At 35.4% G+C, this 12,080-nt stretch overlaps 1 protein-coding gene across 2 annotated transcripts in view; it reads left to right on the top strand.

Moving 5' to 3' along the window:
• LOC6054720 overlaps positions 1 to 12,080 on the top strand; it is a 162,047-nt gene that overhangs the window by 81,790 nt on the left and 68,177 nt on the right. For both annotated transcript variants that reach the window (XM_038256493.1, XM_038256492.1), the window contains 2 exons: positions 307 to 534; positions 10,906 to 11,995. In XM_038256493.1, the coding sequence (XP_038112421.1) occupies positions 307 to 534; positions 10,906 to 11,995 (1,318 nt within the window). The remainder of the gene's footprint in view (positions 1 to 306; positions 535 to 10,905; positions 11,996 to 12,080) is intronic.

The following is a 12,080-nucleotide window of genomic DNA, read 5'->3' on the forward strand; positions in this document are numbered from 1 at the left end:
CATCCGGAATTGCTCGCATTTCCCGGGCTAAACGGCTTTTAACGCCCTGGAGCGTTTGGCATTACCACATCGCTTCGTTTCACCGAAGCCAAATAGACCAAGACCAAGTGCCCAATTCAAATGCAGACGATCTGCTCGCATCCTGCTGGTTTCAACTCATTGCCTAATGAAAGTCCTGCTGCTTCTTCCCTCTTTTCAAGCCAGACCTCTCACACACACACACGCACACTCTCCCATTCCACCAATTACCGTAATTGATTTTGCACTTGTTCCATCTAACTCGTTCTCGTACTCTCGTCCCCACAGACGTTCACCTCTTCGACCAACGACCTGACAGTGCTGCCACCATCCCACGGCGGCGGTGGACTTCAAAAATCGGCCACGACAACGACCATTCCGATGACGACACCCGGAACAAACGGAATCGGGATGACATCGTCAGCGTCCCAAGCAGCACCGGAACTCCTGGCCGGAAGTTGCAATAACGAGAGTGGCACCTCGTACGACTACCACGGCGGGAGTAACTACATCGAGGTAAGTAGAGACGGATTCTTTGGAGTTGGGATTAGGGCAGGGGTGACCAAAGTATGGCCCGCGGGCCAAACGTGGCCCGAGAGGTGATTTTTTGTGGCCCGCGGACCCATTTTGAACGATCATGAAAAATAGCCCGTTGACCACTTGTAAAGTGATTTTATACTTTTCAAAATTATGGTTGATTTTAATCTGTTTTATGCTTACTTTTTTCTATTTTTTGTTAAAAAAAAATTATGATTTATTAATATTTTGATCCCAATTTTCCGACACAAATATTTTTCTCAAAAATCTTAATAATTAAAACAACTTCACACGTTTCAATGTGAGTGAAGCTAGTAAATATCGTTCAAACTTTCTTCAAACATGTTTGGAAATGTTTATAATACGTTCAAAATTGACTTCGGTAGAAATCTGTAATAATTGCAAAAATATAAGTTTTCCATATTAATTTTAAATTATTAATGATCCTTTTTATGAACTAACCCTCAAATTAACTTTGCACTTAGAAACCTTCCCTCGGGATTCGAACTCAACGATAACGAATCTGATTGATTGCCATCTGATTCAGGCAGACAACATGTTAAATTGAGTAAATAAGGTTGTTGCAAATATTATACGGAACTTTTGTCGACCAACCCTCCCTTCCTCCTATCATGAAAAATTGGCTTAAACAATCAGGGCAAAAACCTTTTTTTAAATATTTTAAAATATCAATGACTTTTAAGTGAAATTAGCTGAAATCAATTGAAATGCATTCCTCTGATTTTAGAATCATTTTGAGCATGTTCGGATTCATTCAAAAATAGATTGAATTTTAGTTAATTTTCGATGAACAGTAAGGCAATAAGTGTTTTTCGATAAAATGTTTTGTTTTTCGTCAAATCTTACAATTTTTGAAAATAATGATTGCAAATCAACCTGAAGGGTTTTTAAAACATATTCTAACATTTTTCTCAGTGAAATGTTGAAATTCTGGCTCTCAACAATTTTTCTTGAGTTACACCTAATTTGAAGATAAAATTATGCCGTTACATAAATTGTTCAAATTACATGTTACCATTTTTGTAATATAAAAAAACTTTTTAATTTTTTATTAAAATACAAGTAAATTCAACCAAATTTTTATTTTCCAATTCCTAAAACAATAAAATCAACAATAGTGATAGATAACTGTCATGTTGTGTTTTCTATTATTTTAATCAACGAAATTGTCAAAAAAATGAAAGAAATTTCAAAAAACTTCAGCTGATTATTTTTTTATGTTTTAACGGTACACATCAACCATCGCTTTTGCACCCAGATTTCTGTTACAGACATTTTAGTATTTTCAAAAACACGGGAACTATCGATATGATTTTTTATTCATCCCCTAAATTACAGTCTTCAAAGTTATTTACAATAAAGTTTGACCATTTTGACAATCAGATTCTTTCAGGATTGGGTCCGTAAGTTTGAAAAATTTGGAATAAGAAGACAACAACTTCTTCGGTTGCTGTGCACCCTTAAATAAAAATAAATCAATTTTAATGTTAAATAATATTTAAAGGATTTGGCCCGCAAACTAATTTGAGCTTAAAATTTGGCCCGGCTTCCAAAAACTTTGAGCACCCCTGGATTAGGGTGTCGTTTTTTGGGGACTTATGGAGAAGAACTACAGAATCAAATAACTTAAATTTTACAGCACTTCAAAATTTTGAGTTGGAAGTTAGTTTTTGCATTTTTGAAAAAGAAAACTGAGAAAAAATGTCACCTTAATTTATTTTGAAACCCTAGAATCAATGCCCTTGGGCACCTCCCACCCAATGGAAGGCACATTTCCCAAGAACAACGGACTAATTGTGCACTCTCGATTGTTTGTTTGCCTTTGCGCTGTCGAAGTAAACTTTTTCCGGGTTGGATCGCCCCCCTCCACCCACAATGGATTCGAGCAATCCTCCTCCTTTCACATCGACCTGAACTTCATGTGAGCTGGAATGAACTTTCCGAATGTGCACTCGTCGGTACCATTGTTAATTAACATAGAGAGGCACACAATTTGCGCCATGTTTTCCCAGGCTTGTGTGTTGGTCAATTATGAGCGCAAATATGGCAAAGTTTCCGAAATCAAGTGAATTATTGCGCTTCTGTGAGCATTCGTTTATGGCACGGTTGTTTGTTTTTTTTTTGAGTTGCTACACGAGCAATGCTGAAAATGAATGGAAAGTTTTCAAGAGAACGTATTTTTTGGAAAACACTCTTTGTTACATTCATTTTAATTTTCGAACAATTTCAACCAAGGTTGTTTAAAGTTTTCATTGTACGAATATACAAAATCACATTTTTCTTATGCTTTTAGAACTATGGCAAACATTTTGAAAGCAGAATCACTGGTTCTGACCAAATGAGTTGAGAATCAATCAGCATTAAACAAGCAATATGGTATTTATGTAACAATTTGAATTGAATTAATTAAAAGTGCAAATATTTACAATGTTTCCAAATGAAACGAACGATTAAATCTTGCTTGGAAGCATATGTTGCGGACAATACTCTCCGTGTATAAATTTGTATAACTTGATTGGCTTTTTGGCTTTGTCACTCAAAAAAGCCTTTAATAAAATTGAAAATTGAACTTCGTTAATATTACTCCTACACTAGCGTTAGTGATTTTTCACGGCAAAAAAAGTTGAAATTTGGTGGCAATTTTTAAACAAAAATGCGACAGGCAGGGGTGTAGTTTTTATGTTAAAGATTCTCATAGACCACGAATTTGACTAATTTGCACGCCAAATGCACAAATATCTCTAAACCAAATGGGAGGAGTTCATTAACAGGATTCCGAGATATGATTTTTTGAAAGTAAAATCCGTGTTTTCTGACGAGCCGCGCGCAAAAACCGGAGAATGACGAAATTGGCAAAAAATCAACTTTTTTCACTAAAACTGCATACATGTCTGGGTACCAAAAGTTGCGTCTTTTAATTACAAAAATTTTGTTACCCAAACATCTATAGGTCATCGCTGAAATTTTAAAGTTATCGCAGTTTTAGTGAAAAAAGTTGATTTTTTGCCAATTTCGTCAATCTCCGGTTTTTGCGCTGCGAAAAACACGGTTTTATTTTCAAAAAATCATATCTCGGAATCCTGTTAATGAACTCCTCCCATTTTTTAGTATGTTATGTAAAAATGTCCGGGGAATCCGATAAAAATATTTCCAGACATAGACTCTTTGGTCCAGACACCGGCAAAACGGCATTTTAAAGTTTCATACGCCCTTTTCATATGTTAGGTTAGATTTTTGAAACTTCTTACTATTTTTCTTTGAAAGACCAACTTATCACCTTTCATTTGCGTATAAGACAATTGAAATCGGTTAAAATGGCGAGGAGTTATGATTTTTCGAAAAAAGTGGTTTTTGCGAAAATCGACGAAAATGGCCATTTTTCAGACCACCCTAACACGTCGTAGGTCACCCTAATGGCCAAACAAAAAAATACGGGTCTAATTATTTCGGCCAGGGAACCCCCAGAAAAATTTTGAGCCCGATCCGAGCACTTTTGTTTTTTTTCCATGCTAAGCAGTTCTCTAGGATTTCGGTCATTCGTTTTTTTTTTTGTATTTTTTAATCCGACTGAAACTTTTTTGGTGCCTTCGGTATGCCCAAAGAAGCCATTTTGCATCATTAGTTTGTTCAAAGTGATCCAGATTATAAAGTTATAACCAATAACAGAATGAATCGAAATGGCGGTGGAGTTGCAATAGTTATCCACCGTAGTATGACTTATAGTACGTTACGTGACTTTAAGTTAAAAGTTATTGAAAGTTTGGGCATTGAACTTGAAACTTCTTTTGGGAAAATTATGATTGCAGCTGCATATTTGCCTTTCAATGCACTGGGAAAATAAAAATTATTTCAAAGGGATTTGAATAAACTTACTCGGCATAGATCTCGATTTTTGATCATCGGTGATTTTAATGCCAAACACCAATCTTGGAATAATTCAAAAGTAAATTCCAATGGTAAAATTCTATTCAGAGATTGCACTTCTGGTCTTTATTCGGTTTTATACCCGAATGGGCCAACTTGCTTTTCTTCTGTTAGAAATCCATCAACAATTGATTTGGTTTTGACAAATCAAAGTCAGTATTGTGGTCCTTTAGTGACTCATGCTGATTTTGATTCTGATCATCTTCAGTAACTTTTCACTTTCTCATGAAGCAGTTACCAGACCCAATAGTTCTGTGTTTAATTACCACAAAGCTAATTGGGACAGGTATCAGCATCATATTGAGAATAATTTAAATCATGATTTTGTTTTAGAAACCAAAGCTGATATTGATTCAGCCTTGGAATCTTTAACTAATGCAATTTTGGATGCTAGGAATATTGCTATTCCTAAAGTCCAAGTCAAATTTGATTCTCCCATTATTGATGACGATCTTCAGCTTCTGATTCGTCTGAAAATGTTCGCCGAAGACAGTATCAACGTTCTCGTGATCCTGCACTGAAGCGAATTCAAAAAGATTTGCAAAAGGTTATTGACCACAGATTCACTCTCCTGCGAAATGAAAAGTTCGCAAGAGATGTCGAACAAATTAAACCTTATTCCAAACCTTTTTGGAAACTTTCAAAGGTTCTTAAGAAACCTCAAAAACCAATCCCTTCTTTAAAAGATGGTGATAATATTCTATTAACTAATGGGAGAAAGCTCAAAAACTTGCTCAGCAGTTTGAGAGTGCTCATAATTTCAACTTAAATGTTTTGAGTCCTATTGAAAATCAAATTTCAATAGAATTTCAGAATATTGTTGAACAAGAATTTTCATCAGATGAAGTTTTTAATACGGATCTGAATGAAATAAAATCTATTATCAAAAAATTTAAAAATATGAAAGCCCCTGGTGAGGATGGCATTTTTACATTTTAATTAAAAATTACCAGAAGCAACTTTAAGTAGCTTGGTCAAAATTTTCAACAAATGTTTTGATTTGGCATATTTTCCCAGTAGTTGGAAAAATGCCAAAGTAGTTCCGATTTTGAAACCGGATAAAATCCTGCTGAAGCTTCAAGCTATCGGCCCATTAGTTTGCTTTCATCTATTAGTAAATTATTCGAAAGAATAATTCTTAATAGAATGATGACGCACATTAATGAAAATTCAATTTTCGCTGATGAGCAGTTTGGATTTCGCCTTGGGCATTCAACTACTCATCAGTTGTTGAGAGTTTCAAATTTAATTCGAAGCAACAAATCTGAGGGCTATTCTACTGGCGCTGCTCTTCTAGACATAGAAAAAGCATTTGACAGTGTTTGGCATAAAGGTTTGATTGCGAAATTGAAAAGGTTTAATTTTCCGATTTATATCGTGAAAATTATTCAAAATTATTTGACGGATCGTACTCTGCAGGTATGTTATCAGAATAGCAAATCTGATCAACTACCTGTACGTGCTGGCGTCCCTCAAGGAAGCATTTTGGGTCCAATTTTATACAATATTTTTACTTCTGACTTGCCTGATTTGCCCCAGGATGTCAGAAATCACTTTGCTGATGATACAAGCATCTCCGCCAAAGGTAGAAGCCTTCGTGTCATCACAAGAAGATTACAAAAAGCTTGGATATTTTCAATTCTTATTTGAAAGAATGGAAAATTACTCCAAATGCTGCAAAACTCAACTTATTATTTTCCCTCACAAACCAAGGGCTGATTTTCTTAAACCAAAAGTCATCACATTATAAAGATGAATGAGGTAAATTTAAAGTGGGAGGATCAAGTGAAATATCTTGGACTTGCTTTTGACAAAAACCTTACTTACAAGGATCACATTGAAAGTATCCAGGTTAAATGTAACAAATATATTAAATGTTTGTATCCACTTATAAACAGGAATTCTAGACTTTGTCTCAAGAATAAACTGTTAATTTATAAACAAATTTTCAGACCTGCCATGCTTTATGCTGTGCCGATCTGGACAAGCTGTTGCTTAACCAGGAAGAAAAAACTTCAGAGGATTCAGAACAAAATTCTGAAAATGATTCTGAAACTTCCTCCTGGTTCAGCACCAGTGAACTTCATCAATTAGCCGAAGTTGACACTTTGGATGTTATGTCCAATAAGATAATTGATGCATTTCGACAAAAATCATTGCAGTCTTCAGCTGCATTGATCCGCTCTTTATATAGTTTATAAGTTAGTTTTAAGGTATCCCTTTTCCCTTTTGTACATGTAGGACCTCCTACATTTGAAATCACTGAATAGCGAAAGCTACAATATTTCATGAATAAATGAAAGTTGCTAGTATTTAAAATTGAGGTGAAAAGTCATCAATTGTGATTGGACACTCAATAATATTTTAACTGAATGAATGTACATGGAAAAGAAAAACTGAATAAATATAAATTAAAAAAAAAAAAAAAAATCATTAGATTGTCCATATAATTTTCCATACAAATTTGGCAGCTGTCCATACAAAAATGATGTATGAAAATTCAAAAATCTGTATCTTTTGAAGGAATTTTTTGATCGATTTGGTGTCTTCGGCAAAGTTGTAGGTATGGATACGGACTACACTGGAAAAAAATAATACACGGTCAAAAAAATTGGTGATTTTTTTATTTAACTTTTTGTCACTAAAACTTGATTTACAAAAAAACACTATTTTTATTTTTTTTTTTTATATGTTTTAGAAGACATAAAATGCCAACTTTTCAGAAATTTCCAGGTTGTGCAAAAAATCATTGACCGAGTTATGAATTTTTTAATCAATACTGATTTTTTCAAAAAATCGAAATTTTGGTCGTAAAAATTTTTCAACTTCATTTTTCGATGTAAAATTAAATTTGCAATCAAAAAGTACTTTAGTGAAATTTTGACAAAGTGCACCGTTTTCAAGTTATAGCCATATTTAAGTGACTTTTTTGAAAATAGTCGCAGTTTTTCATTTTTTAAAATTAGTGCACATGTTTGCACAGTTTTGAAAAAAATATTTTTGAAAAGCTGAGAAAATTCTCTATATTTTGCTTATTCGGACTTTGTTGATACGACCTTTAGTTGCTGAGATATTGCAATGCAAAGGTTTAAAAACAGGAAAATTGATGTTTTCTAAGTTTCACCCAAACAACCCACCATTTTCTATCGTCAATATCTTAGCAACTAATGGTCCGATTTTCAATGTTAATATATGAAACATTTGTGAAATTTTCCGATCTTTTCGAAAAAATATTTTCGGAATTTTCAAATCAAGACTAACATTTCAAAAAGGCCAAACATTCAATATTACGCCCTTTTAAAATGCTAGTCTTGATTTGAAAATTTTGAAAATATTGACCATTAGTTGCTAAGATATTGACGATAGAAAATGGTGGGTTGTTTGGGTGAAACTTAGAAAACATCAATTTTCCTGTTTTTAAACCTTTGCATTGCAATATCTCAGCAACTAAAGGTCGTATCAACAAAGTCCGAATAAGCAAAATATAGAGAATTTTCTCAGCTTTTCAAAAATATTTTTTTCAAAACTGGGCAAACATGTGCACTAATTTAAAAAAATTGAAAACTGCGACTATTTACAAAAAAGTCACTTAAATATGGCTATAACTTGAAAACGGTGCACTTTATCAAAATTTCAATAAAGTACTTTTTGATTGCAAATTTGATTTTACATCGAAAAATGAAGTTGAAAAATTTTTACGACCAAAATTTCGATTTTTTGAAAAAATCAGTATTGATTAAAAAATTCATAACTCGGTCAATGATTTTTTGCACAACCTGAATTTCTGAAAAGTTGGCATTTTGTCCTCTAAAACATATCAAAAAATAAAAAAATAAAAATAGTGTTTTTGTAAATCAAGTTTTAGTGATAAAAGTTAAATAAAAAAATCACCAAATTTTTTACCGTGTATTTTTTCCAGTGTAGTCCGTATCCATACCTACAACTTTGCCGAAGACACCAAATCGATCAAAATTCCTTCAAAGATACAGATTTTTGAATTTTCATACATCATTTTTGTATGGACAGCTGCCAAATTTGTATGGAAAACTATATGGACAAACTAATGATGCAAAATGGCTTCTTTGGGCATACCGAAGGCACCAAAAAAGTTTCAGTCGGATTAAAAAATACAAAAATTAAAATTGAAGAAAAAAGACCGATTTCGTAGAGAATTGCTCTGCTGTTTTCGTGGGGAATTGCTGATAAACAACAGCAACAAAGGAAAAAATGAAAAAACCCTTCATTGCTTTTTTATAGGATTCATAAAAAAATTATGCCTTATTGAAAACATGAGTAGATTATTTAAAAGTTTAAGTTGTGTAATATAATATAATCGACTTACCATAAAAATATAACTATGAGATATTGCATTCATTCAAGCAGATGCAAGAGAATGTCTGGAGGTTTTTTAAAGGTCCCATAAACAATTTTTTTTTTTGCTTTTCGGTGTTTTTGAATACCCCTGACTCAAGGCGGTTTTTTTGTTTATAGGACCTTTTTAAAACAATCTCTTGATGTTTTTTTCGATAAATAAAACCTTGCTGATTTTTCTCTTTTTATATCTTAGATTTTTTTGTTCACAAACATTATTTCTTTGAATTTTTGTATTGTTTAAAAAATATTACAGTTTGTGAAAATGCTAGAAAAAATGCGGCACAGTTAAATAACTGCCATTGAAGAGATGTACCAGGGCAGATTTACAAAAAAAAAATTTATTCGTAATTTTGGATATTTGCGCTATTTACTAACGCATTCAAAAAAATTAAAAAAATCAGCATTTTTTTTGAAATAGTTTATTAATTAATTTAACTTAAATCAAAAAATCTGAGTAATAATTTTGAACAAGTTTGAGCTTGCTTAAAAATATTTTAATTTTTGTAGAAATTCCGATGTACAGTAAAGCAATCATTTTTTGTTTGCCAATTTGTTTTGTCAGTTCTTAGATATTTTGAAAACTAATAATTGCAAATCGACTTGACAGGTGTAAAATGCATTTAAAGTCACTTTTTTCAACCAAACAATTGCTTGTTATTCAAAATTTTATATTTTTTAAGAGAACACTCGACGAAAGAGGGAAATTATACAAAACGTATCTTAAAATAGATCATGCATTATAGCAATTATGCTACTTTCAAAAACATGCAAAAATTTAAATTAAAGACAATCTTCCAAAAGTGGCACTTCTTTATCCGTTTCTGTGATCTCAAAAATGAAATTTACACAAAAAATATGTTTTACTCCTTGGGGTTTTCAGGTAAATGTTGAAGGGTGGGAGACAAAAACCTCGAATAAAATGAACAGATTTTCTAGATTGCTATTTTTAATTGTCTCAGTTTTCGTTTGTCTTAGTAAATTCATGAGCTCAATGCTATTTTTGAAGCAATTGTGTTTTTCGGTAAAAATTGATATCGAACGGATTTAAAAAAAAAGTTTAATAACGCATTTTTTGGAACAAATTCAATGCAATTAAAATTTCATTTCTAAAATTGACCAAAACAGGGTTTTGATAAAATTTATCAAGATTTTTGTAAATGTAAACCAGACAAAAAAATACCATTTTGAAAAAATACCAACCAAACACATTTCTGCTGTAAATTGATAGGTGCTTTCGAAAAAGTACAATCTTGTGAGCATATCCGTAAAATCTATGTTGACGACATTTTCCCTCAAAATCATTTACAATGAAATCATTTCCATCGAAATCCAGAAAGTTGTAAATAATTTTGTACAAAATAAATAAATATAATCGATTTTGAAAACAATATTATAAAATTACGGATTAACATGCAAGAATTGTATATATGCTAAAGAATGCTTCAATAAGGCAACTCTGTCTCAAGTAATCTAATTTATATAAAAACTATGTCTGTATTGATCATCTGATTTTTCGTTGGATAGATAATTGAACTATCTCCCGGTTGAAGATTTGGCTACTCTATTCCAAGTTAGGACCACTCAATTTTCATTTCTTAAACTATACTTAATAACTCAAATATGTATAGGCCTTGTTATGAAACAATTGATCAAGACCATGGCATGCAACCTCTCGCAAAATTCTACCGAGTCGCAACCGTTGAACTGTACACAAAATCGTCATCATTACGGCTGCAGTACCTCCCAGAAACAACAGCCTGAATTTAATATCCGATCCCCGCTCAAAACCACACCCACCAAGCTTCCCCATATCGCTCAGGCTTACGCAAATCCCGTTCAAAGCAACGTCCGATCCCTTAACCCTTATACCGAATGCCCGGGGGTAAAGTTCAAACAATGTTGCAATCACCATTTCAAACAGGACCGCGTTGCCTGTGTCCGGGACTTGCTGACATTGCAGCCTAGTTTGCGCCCAGCGAACCTTGACTCAAATTACTAATTAGCATCCACTGCCGTGTGTTTTCATTGCAGGACGACTCGTACGTAGAGGACATGATGATTCCCCCGCCACCTCCCCCGCTGCTGAACCGGCGACCTTCGTACGGCTACAGCTGCATCATCCCGGCTAATGAGACGGTAGTCGGTGGTGGCCCGTCGGCCGCCGCCGCCCTGGCTAATGACCTGACCTCGACGATGAGCGCCAACAATGGCATCATTAATAATTATCCCTCGAATCAGCCGGACTTGTTCAATTTCGCATCGGCATCGGTCGTGGGGACGCTCAAATCGACGTTGAAGAATAAATCAACGTCCCGGGTTGACGGCGGACTCGGTTCCGGCACGCCCCCGGCCGCCATCGATGTCAACAAGCAGCAAGCTAAGCTGAAGAAGAGCGGTTCCAACTTTGACATAATGAATAATGGCAACGCGAGCTCGTTCGGTGTCGACGGCAATGGGAACGCCGGCGAGGGCACACTTCCGGCGAAGCAGTTTCCACCGTACTATTTCGACGATAACTATCTTAATCACAGCTTACATCAGCACTTTTACTACCAGAACCCGGCAGACGGCGGAGGGCTGGGGGTCGTCGGTGGTGGTGTCCCTGGCGGGGGTTTTCCTGTCAGTGGCGTAAAAAATGATACCGAAACTGGCCAGATGTACCTGTACCACCACGAGCCAGCATCCTACATGCCGAACTATGACACGCTGAACCTGTCGTCCGGCAAGTACAACACAATCGGACCGGGTGGTGGCGGTGGAGGTGGTGGGGGTGGCCACCCCGGGGACTGCATCGGCAAGTACGGACACCACGCGAGCTCGTGCAACCTGAACCAGTTCAGCGGGGCACCGAAGAGTAATCTGATTAGCAGCCACCAGCACCACTTTTCCAACTCGATCAGCAATTTCAACTTTAATCCGTCGCAATATTTCGGGACGGGGTTGGAACCGCCGGGTGCGACCATCATCGGTGGGCCGGGTGGCGTGATGGGTGATGGATTCACGTCCAGCATCAGCCTGAACGGGACGCCCAACAAGCAGCAGCAGCAGCAATCGGGGCATCCGTGGAAGCACCGGCAGTGTCCCAGCAGGGGCTCCAGCAGCACCGGGTCGGGATCGTCAAGTAAGTGGATTATAGAGCAGCATGTTGAAGAGTAGCACTGGGGCGCCGGTTGATTATAACGGTGGGGTTTTCCCGGAGCGTTCTG

The sequence above is a fragment of the Culex quinquefasciatus genome, chromosome 2 (assembly GCF_015732765.1).
Source record: "Culex quinquefasciatus strain JHB chromosome 2, VPISU_Cqui_1.0_pri_paternal, whole genome shotgun sequence".
Taxonomy (NCBI): domain Eukaryota; kingdom Metazoa; phylum Arthropoda; class Insecta; order Diptera; family Culicidae; genus Culex; species Culex quinquefasciatus.